The sequence below is a fragment of the Ylistrum balloti genome, unplaced genomic scaffold (assembly GCF_031769215.1).
Source record: "Ylistrum balloti isolate Yb309-2 unplaced genomic scaffold, AGI_CSIRO_Ybal_v1 Utg370800, whole genome shotgun sequence".
NCBI lineage: Eukaryota > Metazoa > Mollusca > Bivalvia > Pectinida > Pectinidae > Ylistrum > Ylistrum balloti.
In genome coordinates, this window is record NW_026782466.1 from 1,283,115 (window position 1) to 1,303,049 (window position 19,935).

General features: G+C 35.0%; 1 protein-coding gene across 1 annotated transcript in view; it reads left to right on the top strand.

Moving 5' to 3' along the window:
- Positions 1 to 19,935, top strand: part of LOC132558635 (muscle calcium channel subunit alpha-1-like) — a 103,302-nt gene that overhangs the window by 36,397 nt on the left and 46,970 nt on the right. The window contains exons 4-7 of the mRNA XM_060223234.1: positions 4,915 to 5,021; positions 12,813 to 12,965; positions 17,273 to 17,469; positions 19,373 to 19,476. Of these exons, the coding sequence (XP_060079217.1) occupies positions 4,915 to 5,021; positions 12,813 to 12,965; positions 17,273 to 17,469; positions 19,373 to 19,476 (561 nt within the window). The remainder of the gene's footprint in view (positions 1 to 4,914; positions 5,022 to 12,812; positions 12,966 to 17,272; positions 17,470 to 19,372; positions 19,477 to 19,935) is intronic.

A 19,935-nucleotide genomic window follows, 5' to 3' on the forward strand; every position in this document is an offset into this window, starting at 1 on the left:
TATATGTTGACTTAACAAATTTTCATTGGTCTTTTGGATTTATATCATTAGCAATAAATCTTTAATATCATATGTAATGTTAATCAGCGATATTTCATGGCATTGATTTAATTGACAGTGTTTTCTGCAATTAGGCATTTAGATAGTAAAAAGTTACTGTAATAGTCACACAACCATGTTTTGTTCGGAGCATCTAATGTTCAACATGTGGATGGTGACTTTTACTGCTGCAATGTTGCACAGGATACTGTAAGTTGTATGGTTAACCCAAGGTGTAGGACAAGATACTACCCTACAGACAGAGCTGGTCGTTAGACATAATTGGGGTGAGCAAGAACAATCCCCAGCAGTGTACATACCTAAATGTTGCACCCCTGTGTGAGATGCCCAATGAGTGGGAGTATATTGTAGGTATACCAGTAAGTCTTGATAAATCCAAACAGATAACTACCCATTAGTATCTGTACCAGTCCACGCCTTGGGATATCATACTCAAGGTATCCCAGTATTACCCTTGTATCTATGTGCAAGCACACACCTTGGGAGATCATACTCAAGGTATCCCAGTATTACCCTTGTATCTATGTGCAAGCACACACCTTAGGAGATCAAACTGGAGGTATCCCAGTATTATCCTTGTATCTATGTGCAAGCACACACCGTGGGAGATCATACTAGATGTATACTAATATTACCCTTGTATCTATGTGCCAGCACACACCTTGGGAGATCATACTAGATGTATATTAATATTACCCTTGTATCTATATGCCAGCACACACCTTGGGAGATCATACTCAAGGTATCCCAGTATTACCCTTGTATCTATGTGCCAGCACACACCGTGGGAGATCATACTGGAGGTATCCCAGTATTACCCTTGTATCTATGTGCCAGCACACACCTTGGGAGATCATACTAGGTGTATACTAATATTACCCTTGTATCTATGTGCCAGCACGCACCTTGGGAGATCATACTAGATGTATACTAATATTACCCTTGTATCTTTGTGCCAGCACACACCTTGGGAGATCATACTAGATTTATACTAATATTACCCTTGTATCTTTGTGCCAGCACACACCTTGGGAGATCATACTAGATTTATACTAATATTACCCTTGTATCTTTGTGCCAGCACACACCTTGGGAGATCATACTAGATTTATACTAATATTACCCTTGTATCTTTGTGCCAGCACACACCTTGGGAGATCATACTAGATTTATACTAATATTACCCTTGTATCTCTTTACTGTTTGGATGGCAAATGTAGATTGGTCGAAACGTTAATTCTGTTCAGGACAAGGGTTTAATGATAAGTTTGAGTTCAAAATTTTTAAAAATATGATAATTATTTTTCTATTAACAATATCTTTCGAAGCTTTGTTATCAGCAGCCCTGGTGAAAGACCTCAAAAATGGTGCAGACAAAAGGAAGTCTAAATGACAGAAATAGATAAGGGTTAGAAAGAAGGAAGGAATGAAAAAATCAGAGAAAAAAAAGCAATCAAATAGACAGATAAATGATAGATTGAAGTGAAATGATAAAAAAGTTGAAGTAATGTTATAAGGACTAATAGTCTAGAACACAAACTGTATGTCAGCCTACATTTATTGAATACAAAGTACACTGTACCAAACAGTGTGGCTAGGAAGATAGGAGTACAATACCAGACTTTCCTCTGTAGTTCTGCCTAGATACCACAAAACACACTGTAAAAAATTAAGCATGCATCGACAGAGGAACAGTACTAATACATGATTGGAATGTAGGACAGGCACTTTTGCATATTTGTCAAAATATCCTAGATATGATAATGACGAACATGTCAGTGTTATAGTTTACCATTCTGGGCATCAATAGCAGCATTGATTCTGAAAATCATTCCAGGGTTCACTGCATTCCAGACAAATGTGAAATTATGCAAGTCTAATTAATTAGTATTGAATTGAACACATCACGGCATCCATTTGTGCTGTTTATGTATTTCATGAAATCAACCATTATGAAATACAAAGACTGCATTAGAGATACATAGTTTCATTTAGTAAATATTTATACTCTTTTATCTACAAACTGGCAAGAAAGTTCTGCTATTTTATACAGTAGTAGGGATCAGCACCATTGCTAAGGTAAATATGTCACTTCTCGATGTACTGACCTTGGACATGCCATGTGGCTGTGATTAGGGTCAAGGTGTCTGGTTTTGATTATGTTGGTTGCCTCTCCAAAGTTGTTGTGTATGCCACTGGTGTTCAGTTGTCGTTCTAATATTGTAATCTGAATATTGGGAAGGATATTTCATTTCAAATTCAACGAATTTGATATAGTTACTGGTTTCTGAATTTTATGAATGAATTTTAATTTGCTCTATGTGATATACAGTGTTAATTTCCTGCAGCCTCTGAGCTTGAGACAACAATCTAGGCAGAAGCGTCATGGATCGATTTGTAGTAAACAAAGTTGATTCATATCAACTCTGCTTTATCGTCAGGATGCTGGGCTTTCTCACGTTAGACCCCAACTGTTGTAGAATTATGATTTTTTTCATTTATCTGTCTGGGCTAAGGTAAAACAGAAATGATTGCTACAGTATATCAGATGTCTGGTTTAAGCTTGTAGATGAAGTACATAGCCTCCCTGATGTCTTATCTCTGAAGAAATTTCTGCCGTTTAGATTAATGACTGATAGGTCATAGTCCCTGGTGTTTGGACTCTGAGGCTAAAAAGGCATAGGTAGTCAGAGTTTCATGGTTTTACAGGTTCTGTTTGATGTTTCTAGGTGATGAGACAAAATGTAGGATTATTTTTCATGATCTGGTTGATTGCTAGCAATGTCTTGGGAATTTGTTGTGCTTTATTGTCTGGTCCCTGCAGCAAATGGAAACAAACATCTGTTTCATAGTTAAATAACTCTTTGTGGTTTGAGTAAGTTTACACTTCCTTTAAGTTTATGCCTGATAAGATTGCATTTACTTGGCTGTTTTGGTTACTTAAGTTTTTGCCAAATGGGTTTTAGTGTATTTGGAGCATGTTTGTGTAGAGTAAGTCTGTGCCTTATGAGTTTGCATATCTTTGCCATAGGTAAGGTATGTTTTTGCCAAAGAGGTTATAATGTCTTCAGAGGAGATTTGAATTCATTGGTAGGTTACATTAATTAATGCCTTAAGAGTTTTTTGGAGTAGGTTGGATTAGTTTGTGGGTTTCTATTTGTTCTGTTAAAGAATAATTTTGCCTTGTGGATTTGTATGGCTTTGAAGCAGGTTTGTGGATAGACTAAACTTTCCTCTAGTAGAATTATAGGGTTAGTTGCATGATGAGGCCTTTTTTTGTTACCAGTTGTCCTAAACTTGTTGTGTTTTTGTTTTGTCTCTCATGTTATTCTGATCAAGATCTTGAGCTTATGCCATTGCAAAGCAACTGGTGTCTGCCATTTTTTCCCTGGATATCAGTTTTAGTCGTGAATGATACAGCTGATTTTGACCAAATTTGGTCAGAATGATCTTTGAGGGCGGGGCAGTTTTCTTTCAAATCCTCCTTTTTTCAGTTTGGATAAAGGTATTTTGATCATACTTGATCTGAAGGAAATTGTAGAAATGATGTATCTAAAGAAATATGACCTTTGATATGAAGCATTCAAATTTCTCATCTTTTGGGTTTATCTTTAACAATATAGTTGTGAATAAAAGTGTTTGATGTGAATGCTGAAATATCTAGGTGAGCGTTACATGCCAAAGGTGCCTCTTGTAAAATTTGTATAAGTTTGATTCTTTATTTGTCCTAGATGAGTTTTGCACTTGATAGAAGAACAGGGTTTTGTACTTTGTGAAAGCAGTGGTTAGTTGTATGTTCTCTAATAGACAATGATTATGTAGGTACAATATTTCAGTGGTAAGTTTATTTATAAAGCATCTTGATTTCCTTTTTAACAAAAACAAATTTGAAAACTGCTTGTTATTTTAAGGTTTCCAACTTCTTGATAAGTAAAGATGTAAGATTTTCTCCCAAAAAAGTAATCTTCCTTTGATTTTGTCAACAGTTGATGGTGTGATATTATGTGAACACTTGTAGATGTGTCCTAGCAGCACTATCTTAATTATACACACAACGTGTGTTCCATCATGTTGTTCTCCCTTAAAAACTTCACTTCCAAACATTCTTCCTACAATCTCCCGGTATAATAAGAGACAAATGTAGAGAATTTGTATTAATTACATTAGGCTTTGCCACTGAAAGTGTTGCTTGCAGACAAGAAGAAAAGCATGATAAAATCAATATGGGTTGGTCCTACCTTCATTAGTACTTTGCTGACAAAGAGATAGGGCAGCACAACACTTGACCTGATTTGTCGCAGTCGTTTACCACCTCTTCTCTCAGGTCACATTGATTATGGTGTACATCATATGTTGTTATCGTCAACCACCAGTCACATATTTATCTTATTCAACTCATGTTTAACTGTTTTATCACAGCATATCTTGTGGAATTTTATTAATATTTCTATCTCATGGAAAAATTTAATTACAAAAATATTGACTGATAATTTGAATTGCAATTTAAATATTAAAATAAATTTTAAGTTGTTTTAAAATGTGCACACATGGGAGTGTCATGCTGTATGTAGTTGTTGTCATATAAGAGTATGTTATGCTACTACGTGTAAATAAAATGATACCAGTATGTTTACTTCTTGTGTGTTTCTGCCATTGTCTGTTTATCCTCCTGCTTTTCCATGTTTTCTGTTTTTCCTTCCAGTAAAGGTTGAATTAAATGGCCTTGTTTTACCTTATGACTTTCCATGTGCTACAACTATGTATTATTCTGATTTATAAATGTATTATGTTATGATTTCTATATACATATATACCAACTATTATTGTCATTTAATATATGTGTTTCATTTTCAGTATTATTAGTACAATTCTCAGTTGGTTAAACATTCATGGGTTCGATGTCAAAGCCCTCCGAGCTTTTAGGGTCTTGCGACCTTTGCGATTGGTGTCGAGGGCCCCTAGTAAGTACTGTGAAGTGGGAATGCATTAGTGACCTAACCGGACTTGGTGTGCTTTGTCTATCTAACCAGCATCCAGCATCTTGGGACTCAAATAAATGGCTGTGTCATAAACACTAGAATCCGTTCATGGGTCCACTGACCTTTCCGTTCCAATAACCATTGCAATCTCTGCAAGAACTGTTTCAACTGGCTATGGATTGGTGTGCAGTCAAATCCATGCACTGTACAGCAAGACATCAACTGACATGCTGAGTTGAAGTCGTAACTTGTGCCTGGTTTAAATGGTTGTTGTAATGGATATGTCTAGTTATTTTTTGCACTTGTATATCAATATGTTGTGAGTACAAAAGTTGCAGAGAAGTTTTTTGTATTTTATTTAGGTATATTCTTGTGTTATGATGCAGCCTTGTGTTTCTGTAACCTGTTGGGGGAAGAAAACTTTCAAAGCAAATATCACATGTACAAAAACATTGTTTGAATCAGTATATGCTTTGAAGGTTTATTCCTATATGTTTTAATGAGAGGGTTTTTGTAGATTTTAGCCTATTGAAATAAAAAGGGGGTCATTAGATTAATTTACAGCATGCCAACACAAAAAAAAAAAAAACAAAGAAACCATGAAAATTGGATGTGTGAGGAAGAGGGGGTGGAAGAAGCAGGAATGTCCGAGTTGGGGGTAGGTCTTACATGGGTGGTTTCAACACCCCTAGCCCTTCCTACCTTCTGGCAAGCTTCATCACCCTTCTGCCTCCCCATCACACTACACGAATGCTGTGTCTGATGTGTGCTCATTCAACAACCAGGTCTGGTCTTCTGAAGGATGAAGTAGACCACACATTACTTAATGTCTGTTATAAAATAAAAATTAATGAGAAAAATGGGGGGAAATGTGGTGCCATGATTTTGTTTAATGAGCATACATTGGAGAAGTTAACCAGTTGGTTTGATATTTGCATGGACATTTTGGGTGGAAGATGCATACAAAGGGGTTTTGATAAAGAATTTTGCATTTTTATTGTTTGCAGTGTGATAAGTACTGTTCTGTCGACAATGAACATCAATAATTTTGATGTGAAAGCCCTGCGTGCATTCAGGGTTTTGCGACCATTACGGCTTGTATCCGGTGTACCTAGTAAGTACTAACCCCACAGTCTTTACATCACTGTCGTCTGTGGCTCTCACTAATGTGGAATGACAACTTTCTTACTGGTGTTCAATTGTCTATGTCATCTGGTGTGGTGTAGGTCTCCTCTTCCCTAGAGGACCGAGCCACGGGGAGGGGTGCACACCTCCAAATATTGTAATAAGCGTCTCCATAAAGACAGAAATAGCACAAGCTGGACACCATGGAAAATGGTTATTCAAAAACGTGGACATTTATTTATTTATTTTTCTATTATTTTTGTACCTTATTTCTGAGCACAGTGTTTGCTTTACCTATCATTTTAGACTGATTTTTAGGTAGCGTGATGTTTTTGATGGTTTCTTTGTCTTTTTACTTTATATCCTTTGTTCCAAGTGTGTTCAATATTTACCAGACTCCTTCATTTGACCATCATATTCCTATAGTTCTGTTGAATATGGAATCTTTCCAATAAAGTGCATAGATTGTAGCAACTGAAAAGATTGTTTTGGCAGCATCATTCAAGTATAGGTTATTGATACTCTTCATTCATTCAAACCAAATTTATTTAATGTATTTTCTTAAAAGGGTTTTTAAGTTGACAATATCGGAATTCTGAACTTTCTATTTAATTGAAAATTTACTTAATAATTTTGCATAAGATTTTAGTAGCATACCAAAGGCTAGTGTTTATTATACCTCACTTTATAAGGACTTGAATGATAAATAAGATCTTAGTGTATTGTGAAGATCATTTAAGGACAGACCAGGTATCATCTCACTTGACAGGTGATGGTGTGGTACACCACACTCTCTCATTTCCCCTATATACTATCAGTAATTGCATGCCTCTGTTGGCTGTCACACCATTTGCACAAGTCTTCATATCTCCTTTATCTGGAATATTTTAGTTTTTGTGGCAATAAAACAAAACAATTGGAAGAACAAGAACGAAATGAAAATAGGGTTATCTTGAAAGCTAAATTCAAAACTTGGTATTTATGCCGAAGCCTAATTAGATTTCGTAGTAATGTGACACATTTTGATATTTATATTACTTATCAATTGATCACAATTTATCAGATACAATAAATTCCTTTTATATTATAATGAAATCATTTCATTATTTTTTTATTAATATTTAAATTTGATAGAAATTAGAAATTTTATTTTCATTTCAACTGAATTGTTATTATTTTTTTTTAGAATTTAGGGCTTATATTTATTCTATATGATATTATTTGTACTAATTTATTTACTTATAAACATTGGTATAAAATGATTATTTGAATCTATACAAGCATATCTCCTATTGTTACATCCCTGTTCTAGTAAATGGTGACGAGTGCCCATTGAACCTATCCTCAAACTTCTTATTCTGGCTGATGAATAGATTGACTTTAACTGAGAGTGATCTGTAATTCTGACTTGTGTTTTCTAGATCAGTTTTGTGTGGTATGAAGAGATTCACTGTTAAACTACTTTGCAAATGATGACCTTTTCAAGTATTTTTTGTACAGTTTTCTCCCCTGCTTTGTCCAGCTTTGTCGCACCAGTCTTTTCCTGCACCTATACACATTGGGTTCTGGAATCAACTTCAACACAAATATAATAGTAGGGAACTGTCCTTTAACATACTGTCAAGTCTTTACCTGTATATAAGTCCATCTAAATCTACTGCAGTAGATATGCAGACAGATATATAGTCAATGCCCTAAGCTTATTCCCAGACTATGATAATCAATGTTTAAGGCTTATTCCCTAGTTTTGGTTATCATTGTCCTAAGCTTATTCCCTGACTTCGATAATCAATGTTTAAGGCTTATTCCCTAGCTTTGGTTATCATTGTCCTAAGCTTATTCCCTGACTTGGACAATCATTGTCTTAAGCTTATTCCCAGACTTCAAAGATCAATGTCATAGACTTATTTCCTAGCTTTGATAGTCAATGTCCAAAGCATATTCCAAGACTTTGATAGTCAACATCCTAAGCTTATTTCCTGACTTTGATAGTCAACATCCTAAGCTTATTTCCTGACTTTGATAGTCAACATCCTAAGCTTATTTCCTGACTTTGATAGTCAACATCCTAAGCTTATTTCCTGACTTTGATAGTCAACATCCTAAGCTTATTTCCTGACTTTGATAGTCAACATCCTAAGCTTATTTCCTGACTTTGATAGTCAACATCCTAAGCTTATTTCCTGACTTTGATAGTCAACATCCTAAGCTTATTTCCTGACTTTGATAGTCAACATCCTAAGCATATTTCCTGACTTTGATAGTCAACATCCTAAGCATATTTCCTGACTTCGATAGTCAACATCCTAAGCATATTTCCTGACTTCGATAGTTAATGTCTTAAGCTTATTCAATGACTTAGATGATCAACATCCTAAGCTTATTCCCTGACTTTGTTAGTCAAATGTTCAAAGCTTATTCCCTGACTTCTATCATCAGTGTACTAAGCTTATTTCATGACTTTGATAATCAATGTCCTATGCTTATTCCCTGACTTTAATAATTGATGTCCTGAGCTTATCATTTGGTTTTGATAGTCAATGTCCTTAGCTTATTTTCTGACTTTGATAGTCAGTGTCCTAATCCTTTTTCCTGACTTCGATAGTCAGTGTCCCAATCTTATTTCCTGTCTTTGATAGTCAGTGTCCCAATCTTATTCCCTGACTTTGAGAGGTTATGTGTCGGCCCCTTAGCTTACTGTGGTGTTAAGCACACACGTTCACATCAAACTATGAACTTTTCTATAAGTCAACATATTCAAACATTACAGCAGTCCATGGAGCCATCATTTAGCACACATTTACCTGATGATGGACATACACTTATACAAGGAACCACAGACCATTGTCCAAAGATAGGTTAATATACATATACACTCATACACCTGTTTCAAAATGATGAAACCTGCAGATGACTGCATAAAGGTATTTTCCTTTTCTGTTTACAATGGCTGGTTTCAACAGAAGCAGTAATCACAAGACAGTCCCTACTAGTTCGCTTCAATACCCGCTTTTTTTTGTTTTACCCCTCTGCATCTAGCACATTTTCCTTGAGAGTGTTCCCAGTGATGTGACTGTAATGTAGCTTTGTGACAAGTTCCTTTGGCACTGCTTCAACATGAGCTTTGGACTACAAACTGACATAAATGACATTAAAGACCTTATAAACAAACACAGGTAATAAGATCTTTTGTTAGAGACTGACAATCAGTACAATACATCTCTACATACCAACTTTTGTACATAATCAGACAGAAGGTACATGTTTGATGTTGGTTCATTCAGTTCAAAGGTCAAGGTCATAGAAGACCTTTAATCATATTCAACTGAATCCCTAAAAGTTTTTTAGTTTACAGATATTGATAAGAACTTCTTGTAGGTATTATGACATTACGTTTTTGTCATTTAGACTTAACGTTACATTTTTGGACTGATCAACTGAGTTGAGACTTGTATGAATGAACCATTTCATTGACGGAGTTCTTATTTTCTTCAATTTGTATGGCTAGCAATGTAGTTTGGATCCTGGGAACAGTAGGGATGTTTCATGCATCATTGACCTATGGGTGCTGAGCCTTCCTGCCGTATCGTAACCATCTGTTTTAACATTCACTATAGCTACACTTAGAGAGGTCTTTATCTGTTAACTTCTGGCTGTGAACATGTTGATGTCTTCCCATTGATAGTCTCTTCATGTACTCATCAGTTCTTATCCCCAAACATATCTATAGTTATCTACAGAACATGTTCGTTTCAGTCCTGACTGGATCTGTTGTTTCCTAATTTCCAGAATCAGTGGATTCTAGAGACGTATCCCCCTTTTTTTTTGCTAAATAACACTTTGTTCTCAATGGTTCTTTTTGCATTATCAAAAATGTGTCCCAAGATAGGATTTCTGTTTTTTTTCAAATACGTTCATTGTTTTGCCATTTCCAGTATGTAAAGATTTCTCGTCTGACCTTTGCTGAGTTTCATTATGGTCTCTTCTGCTCAAGGAATATTTCTCGGGTATAAACCCACCTCAGCCGTTGTCCCATCTTAACACATAGAGGAACACAACATACATATTTATTGATATTTATTAGCTTTTTTGAATTTTTTTGACTAAAATCTATTTCTATTTTTCCAATTTGCATTTATTATATGATGAATAAAAGAAATGTCTTGTAAAATTGTTTTTTTATATTGTATGTTTCTTATCATGTTAAATAAAAATTTCATGTTTTGGCACATAACATGTCAGTGATTTTTTATTGGAGATATTCAGGTGAATTTTGAAAAGCCATACAGACAGCCCTTGTATAATGGCAGATGTGTCCATTGTGAAAATGCGAGAGATCTTGATGGTCTTGGCAGCAATGAGACTCAGAGCTCCTTAATGTGATAGGGAAATAATTGATGGTTACAAGCAAGGATAGATTTGATCGCCAAACCATTTAGGATCATCCGATTTTTATCAGGTTATCAAGTTCGTATGTGTAAACTAGAGAACAGATATAGGGTTGTTCATGCTAATATCTACCAATGCCTTAATCAGAAGCATTCTTGATTTGAGTAGCAATGATATGTTTGGTTTTATATGTCACTCTTCCTGTTATACATTGATATTGTGTTGATGTGCACAATGTAAATGCTTATGTACCTTGCATGGAATGAGAGTTTGCTATTAATTCCCGTTCTAATGTTAAAGGGTAACCTTTATAAGCCTGTATAGTTGTAACACTGTTGTAACTATGTTGTTTCTCTATATGTGGTGGTGACAAAATTTGTTATATTAAAATCTAATATGCACATTTATTGAGAAAAAAAAAACAACAATCTTTTTTCAATGAATATTGCATGTCTAATGTATTTGTATGTGTATTTATTCGATTAACAGAATTCTCGATTTAATTGAAAAGATACTCTTTTTTTTTTTTTACATAAAACTCACCAAATTAAGTCCAATGATTTTGTCATAATTTTGATAAAGAAATGTGTTGTGTGTTAGTAATTGATGTGTTGTGAACAATTTATTTTTGTAGTATTGTGTTATTGGATGATGTGTGAAATTTGATTTTGAAACAAGACATCAGTGAAATCTGCCTTGGAGGATGGCCATAAGGTTTGGTAATGATCTTTGGAAACAAAAAAAAAAAAAAAAACATTTATTGGTAAAAAAAAAAAAAAAAAATCCTGTTACAGTATTAATTGGGAAGCATTTTCTGAAAACAGAAAATTGGAATGGCAACCTTGATTGACAGATACACTGCCTTGTATTTGCATATGTTATTATAAGCTTTATGGTAATGCTTATGTACACCAGTAAAGCCAACTGCTTTTGATTCATGTTGAACAAGCAAAATGATTCTGGATCGTATTCGTGTAAGTTAAAAGAGAGAAAAGTTCTGGTTTTAGATAGCAAATCATTGAAGCATCCTTCATCTGCGAGTCCGTAATTTTTTGTATGATAATTTTAGTGGTTCTGTGGCTGAAGAACGGGGGGTTTCTTTGGTGGTTAGAGGATATTAGTTTGTTTTCTACGAAATAGAGGGTTTTTTTTTAGCTCGAAGAAAATTTATCAAACTGATGGCCTCAGAGTAGAGAATTATCTTATCTTAGCATAAGCACTTCACTAAAGCCAAAAAGGCTGTTGGTCTGAGAATAAAGGGGTATTTTCCGCACAGTAAAGTTACATTAGGCTGTTGGCTTAAGAGTAGAGTATTTTCTTATGTTAGCTTTAGTAGTTTGTTGGTCTTAGAATGGAGGGTTACACACATGGGTAAACAGTAAAGAACTTTAAGTCCTAGCAAGGAAAACTTCTTTCTCGGTTAAGTAGGTTTCAGACTGAGAATTTTTTAGCAAGGAGGTATTAGGCATACTACTTAGAAGTTTTCATGAAGGACTTTCTCCATAATAGTTCAGGCATGTTTCAAATTAACAGGATTTTTTCTCTTAAAAAATGAATGAATATTGCTGCAAAACAGAAAAAAGAAAAAAACATCGCAGAGAAATCTTGATTGCGGAATTAATATTGTAAATTCAGCATTACCTAGTTCAATATTTTTGTTGCTTAAGATGATGCATTTTCATCAGTAGTTCAGATTTTGTGAAATAAATTTCACACTGATGTTTTCTATTTCTTTTTACCGCATGCTTCTACTTAAGCAATAGATACTTTTTATTACTGCAACTAAGATTTAAAAAAGAGCAGTGCACTGATGAAATAATTCACATTAAAAAATAAAGTGCATGTAATACAGTTCAAAGTAAACTCATATTTTTTACAATTGCCAAAATAAAATCCTTGATAGTAGAAAGATGTTTTAAAGCATTTATCATCACAAGCCATGCTTTTGTATGTATATATCACACACTGATTATTCATTGTAATCAAGCTTGCTTGTTCACTATGTACTACAACATATAAATATTTCAAATAAGCTCCTTTTTTGTTTCATATAAGTAATATGTATTCAAAAAATGTAAATGTAGATTTTCAGTGATTTGTTCATTTTTATTTTCTATACAAACTTGGTTGTGTAAAATTCACCGAGATTTTATGAAACCAAATTTGTGATAGCTCTTGCTGATATCTCATTGTCTTCAGATGGGACATAGGTCTATCTCCATGAACTAGCTCTCACAAATATGCAATTTTGTATTACAGGTTTACAAGTTGTTCTAAATGCCATCCTGCGTGCAATGGTGCCTTTGCTACATATCGCCCTACTTGTCATATTTGTTATCATCATATATGCTATCATAGGCTTGGAGCTCTTCTCAGGGACGTTGCATTCTACCTGTTTTGATAGAGACACAGGTAAGTTGCTTTCTATCAGCCTTGATAGAGGCATATGTCAGTAAATTCCTTGTTACCTCTTACTAGTTTTGGTAGACCCACAGGTAAGTTATCTTGTGCTTTTTTTGATACAGTACCTACGACAGCATATTGAGTCCTACATGTTTCAGACCTCTACATAATATGTATAGAGATGTCTTCCTCCTGTTTGATCAATGTAAAGTTAAGTGACAGCTTACAGTCCCGCTACAGCAACCTGTTGTGTAAATTGGTTTGTATTCTTATTAATTAGATTTCATACAAATTTCTGCATTGTATTGCGACAGATGCTGCCACATGTTTCTTTAGATGTTCTGCTGTAGTTACAGAGATCTACATTCATATCATATGATTAAGCATGGACAAAATGGTTGATACCTGATAGGGACTCATTTATCCATAACATCAATTGTTGTTATTACTGTGTTTGAATATAAAACCGTTTGCTCTTCATGGTGCTTGAAGGTAATGGTCACATACCCACATACAAGATAATATAGTCATGGTTATACACACTCTTGATGGTCAAGTCAACTATGGTCAAATACTCTCTTGAAAGTCATTGCAGTCATAATCAGTCTTGATAACCTAACCTGAAATCTGTGTGTATGTGAATGAAGACACTTCTGATGGTATACAGCCATGAATGTAGACACTTCTGATGGTATGTAGCCACGAATGTAGACACTTCTGATGGTAAACAGTCATGAATGTAGATACTTCTGATGGTACACAGTCATAAATGTTGATACTTCTGATGGTATACAGCCATGAATGTAGACACTTCTGATGGTATACAGCCATGAATGTAGACACTTCTAATGGTATACAGCCATGAATGTAGACACTTCTAATGGTATACAGCCATGAATGTAGACACTTCTAATGGTATACAGTCATGAATGTAGATACTTCTAATGGTATACAGCCATGAATGTAGATACTTCTGATGGTATACAGCCATGAATGTAGACAGTTCTGATGGTATACAGCCATGAATGTAGACAGTTCTGATGGTATACAGCCATGAATGTAGACAGTTCTGATGGTATACAGCCATGAATGTAGACAGTTCTAATGGTATACAGCCGTGAATGTAGATACTTCTGATGTGTAGACAAGTCTGGGGTTTATAGGTATGGCTATGGATGGTTATCTGTTTAATCAAAAATTGTTGGTGTTTGTAATCTCCTCCTTCCAATCTTACCTAACTCAGTTGTGATATACGTTGGTCTACACTGATTCAGTCTTAACTCCTGGCATTTAAAAGCTTGAGAGAAAATGGATATCTTGATGATTTCTCTTTGGTAATCAATACCAATGCTTACACTTCTATCACTTTCACACTGGTGTTGTATAATAAAGACTGTTACATGTATTGGCATTGAAGGTACTGATTTATAGGCACACTCGGCCTTGTTGCTGACTGCCAAAGTTCGCCAGATCACTGTGTAACTTGCACACATTTTTTTTTCTGCAAGCCTTCTATTCCAAACAAATAAGGGTTGTCATTTAGAATTAAAGTGTAGCTTGCGATTCAGTGGACTCCGTTATGACAACGAGATTATGTTGTTCTGTGTGTACGTTTTTTTTTATCAGTAACTGAAACCTTGTATCAACACAAGGGAAGCACATGCATAATTAATGTCAATGTAATGTAATCAGTTGCTCCCTGATGGCTCATGCCATCGCAAGTGGTGGGAGATAGTTGGTGTATCTGGATGCCCTTTACAATTTTACATTTGTCTTTCTACAGATAACAGATCAATCACTTCAGGGCAGAAGGCTTGGCATTCCCTGTAACACCATCATGTAGGATAAGAATAGTAAATCGTGATAGTAAGACATGCATGACCATATTGAATATGGGCCCACATCTTTATAAGCATGATATCCTACATCACAGCTCATTTTGGTAGAGATAACATGTTAAAAACAGGACCAAATACAACTGTTGCTGTTATGTTAACTTTTTGGCAAAGACATTGTTGAGTTATTATGGAATTGATTCACTACACGCATTGGAACTGCAAAAACAGGGTCTGTTGAGTGCCCTGACACACGAATCAAACCTTCATTTCTGGTATGATAATAAATGGGTATACCCACTGTGCCAAAGTAGACTACAATTCATTCTGACCGCCTCCAATTATATCTTTGTAATTTCTGATATCAGCTTCAACTAAGTAGGATGTATACAAACAAGTTTATAAGGTACAGACAGAAAGTATAACAGTAAACAAAGTTCCCCAGACATTGGTAGACAATTAAAATCCTCTACCTTTAATACTGGAAACGGCCAAAGGCTTGCATTATGTCAGTTAGTCAGTCTCTATGCCCATTTGTCTGTTGTATATGCCATGTACATCTTGGCATAAAGGAATGGCATTATTTAACCAGATCTCAGGCACCATCAGCGGAGTTGGTGTCCTTTGATTTGTAATCGTGTCTTGCTGGACATTACATATTCTGATCAGAGATAGTCATTTTTAAATTGGATACTGTAAACAGAGTTAGTACTCTTTGTTCTAATAGATTCAAGTGTTTGCTTTTTGAGTTTGGGAATTTCTGACTGATTACAGTAATTTATTAAAAACTGGCTGAAGAACTAACATAGCCACAATTTGATTTTACGATATCAGTCAAAATAGATTGTTGGAGTTCAGATTGATTCAGTAAACTCTAACGGTTTTACCACACGATATAAGCTATCTTTTTCAATATTGCCGTTGTATATGAGTCTGATAGCTGAAAAAAAATCCCACAAGCAATACACAGCAACATGTGGAAATGGCATTGAAAAAGTATCATACATTGTAGCAGAAAATGCTGGAATTAGGTCATGGAAATCAGATTTAGCTGCTGCACACAAATTCAGCAGTCAGAGCAGAATTGTGCTGAGTCATCACTGCCTGGGTTAGCATCGCTGAATCGTGGACATTTAGAGAAACTGTCTCCTGTTATAGGGTTGTACATGTCATCACTGAATCATGGACATTTAGAGAAACTGTCTCCTTTTATAGGGTTGTAATGTGTCATTGCTACATGGTGGACATTTAAAGAAACTGTCTCCTGTTATAGGAATGTACATGTTATTACTGAAATGTGGACATATAGAGAAACTGTCTCCTGTCATAGGGTTGTACATGTCATTACGGAATCGTGGACATTTAGAGAAACTGTCTCTTGTCATAGGGTTGTACTTGTCATTGCTAAATGGTGGACATTTAAAGAAACTGTCACTTGTCAAAGGATTGTACATGTCATTGCTAAGTCGTGGACATATAGAGAAACTCTCACTTGTCATAGGGTTGTACATGTCATTGCTACATGGTTGACATATAGAGAAACTGTCTCTTGTCAAAGGGTTGTACATGTCATTGCTAAATCGTGGACATATAGAGAAACTCTCTCTTGTCATAGGGTTGTACATGTCATTGCAGACTTGGTTTACACAACCACTGAATGTTGGACATTGGAGAAAAATTGTCTGTCCTCTGTCTACCAACATTAATGTTAGACTGGCAGGTTAACCACGTGTTGTAATTGTGCAAAACCCAACACAGCCGTTGCCAGCCAGTAATAGCTGGGAATTTCCCACCCCAGGCTGGTATAATAATTGGATCGCTGCAGTTTTAATTCTCAGCAGATAAGTAGCATTATTGCAGGTAGTGAGAGATTCTTGTTCAGTCAAGGTAAAAACATTTGTTGTGTTAGAGGGGTCCTGATTCCCAGCAATGTTGTTTATCTGTGTGTTTTCCTGTGTCTAGTATCATCATGGTCTCAATGTAGAATTGAAGGTACTGTACAATGTCTGTATTGCATAACATTAACTCCGCAACATGTAACACTGCCTCATAGAAAACACAATCTCAAAGAAAAAAATTAATTGCAGTCTGCAGATAGTATTCTTATATACAGCAGATCTGTCTACGATGACCTTCTATACCATTAACAGTACACCTGCCTACAGTGATCATTCCCATTTGGCCATGCAGTAAACCTGTACCTAGTGACCACATCCATTCCATTTTATCACCTATCAGTAGTGATCACTCCCATTTCACAATCTATGTAAACCTTTCTATAGTGACCACATAGTTTACAATGGTATCCAAGGAAAATTTGATTTTGTTGAAATATTGATATTAATTAAAATCTGTTTCTACTTGATATTAACCTGTATTAAAACCTACATTACAATGTTGGTCTTTCTCTACATTTTACAGTGGAGGGATTACTTTTCCATTATAGTGGTTACAGTAACTATTTCTAATTTCTGTTTGCAGGTAACATAGCATTTGAAACCCCTCATCCGTGTTCTGAGGATGGTAAGGGGTTCCAGTGTGAAAATGCCACCCAGGAGTGTCGCAAGTACTGGGCGGGGCCAAATGATGGTATAACAAACTTTGATAACTTTGGTCTGGCCATGTTAACTGTATTCCAGTGCATAACATTAGAGGGATGGACTGATGTATTGTATGATGTAAGTATAAAACACATCAGTGCTGCTAATTTTTCTGATATGTGGACCAAATCTAGGTATTACATCAGCTGCACTACATTGTATTTGGTTAAATACTGTACTTCTGAATATATTAAAGGGAACTAGCTTTTGGCATTTTTAGTTTTTATCTCCAAAGAAATAATTGGCAATAACAGATTGGAATATTATGATTACATCTAAGCTTACAGTGTGTGACATCAGTCGTTTGTCCTGTAAAGTGCAGGGTACTGATATTGACCCAGTGTCATACTCGAATGAAGGACTACCAAATTTGTTGAAATGATTACTTTGACCCTCTTTCAAGGTCTCGAGAGTCAAATGTTTTAAAATGATTTAAACACCTATAAAATCTAGAGACCCTTGACCATCTGGGACCAGTAGTATACTGGGATAAATGGGTATCATGTTTGTTTAAACAATTGATACTCACCCACTTAACAAGAATTAAATGTATTAATATCTTTGAATAGCAAATACATGTTTGGAATAACAAGAAGTTTCAATTACTTGAACTGGTTTATCATTTTTAATATAAATCTCAAAACTGAAATTGTAACTGTTTTTTTTTTTAAATTTTATTTTACTTTTGGTAATATGAATGCAGTTGTCAAAATGATTAGTAAACAAAGATAGGTTAAACGTTTCATCCTTATACCGTTAAACGTTTCGTCCTTATAAGGTTAAACGTTTCATCCTTATAAGGTTAAACGTTTCATCCTTATAAGGTTAAACGTTTCATCCTTATAAAGTTAAACATTTCGTCCTTATAAGGTTAAATGTTTCATCCTTATAAGGTTAAGCGTTTCATCCTTATATGGTTAAGCATTTCATCCTTATAAGGTTAAACGTTTCGTCCTTATAGAGATAGTGCAAAGTATCTGGATTACTGGAATAAACTTGTATACTCAAGGGAATAAAGGATTGAAAATTCACAAAATAATGACAGATCCCTGTCAGTCATTTAAATTGTTCTGAAGGACTTCTTTTGGCACAGTGAACTCACCTGTATATGAAAAAATTGTCAATTACAAAATGAAAAAAGTCAGTAATAGTTAATTGACATGAGTAAGCTGTCAGTAATAGTTAATTTATATGTGTATTCTGCAGCAGTAACGTAGTTTTTAACACCAAGTTATGTTAATTAGGATTCAGACAATAGGTTTAATGTGACTGTCACTCCCCTGTCAGTCTCTGGGGTGGAGTTTAACCCTGTACGTGGGGACTTTGTACAGACTTGTCTACAATGATTACCTGCTACAAGTGCAAGTTCTGTTGTACTCCCAAGACTAGCACAACCCTTTCACCAGGTATACTCAACCAGTGTATTAAAATATTGATGATAATTAGCATGTCCTCTTACTATAAAGGACAAACCCAGACTACATTATCAATATTCCATGCTGTATTTTAGGCTTTCTAGAAATATACAAATAGACAAAATAGTCAGAATCATTTAAAATATAATTATGATCAACATCAAAAGGTACAGAAAGAATGTTCTACATATCAAACAAGCTATAACATGATTTATGAAATAAATTTTAGCCTATATAAAAGCATCAAAGAATGCTTCATGGGCTAGGATTAGTTATATCTCATTGCCAAAAAATACAATTATGATTAGTTTTTCCAACCTACTTTTGCCTTTTCCTCATCTAACACTCTAATATATGTTTATGTTGGCCCCTGGGTTCATAACAGGATAGATATGACCACATACGCCTACAATTAGATAGATATTCTAGATCCTTTGTTCATCTTTAAGTATTGCTATATACATGAGAATGTCGTGATAGGCTAAATGGTAAGGTATACCGATCAGAATATAGCTATATGCAGGCAAACTATAGTATTTTGAATAACATTGATGTTTGTTTTACAGATCAACGATGCAGTGGGCAGCGCATGGCCATGGACATATTTCATCACATTAATCATCATAGGATCTTTTTTTGTACTTAACTTAGTCTTAGGTGTACTCAGTGGGTAAGTGATTGGACATCTACTGAATTGTCTACTTTGTTATACAATGTTATTAGATCCCAAAGACTTGTATATCAAATAGTTTTTGTTGGCATCTTATATGAAATTCCTTCCATCTTAATCTATATTCAAAGCACCCACAATATGTGAAATCTTGGTTAAAAAGAAAAAAAACCCCGAAAACAAAACAAACAAAAATACACAACAGATATATTATCTTTTCTTTGTATTTTGACCTTCACTAATGCACAGGCCACATTTTCCAATGTTTCCTTAAAGTCTGACTTGCACATTCTTTGAAGTGTAAGACCAGTTTATAGATGCAATGTATCTGAAGTGAGTTAGATCCTATTTCTAATTTATTTCACAACAATGAGCTGCTTTTTGTAAATAATCTTTGCGAAAGTTATACTGAAATCATAAAGGAAGCTTTATGGTCAAGATTCGGAAGGACAAGAAAAA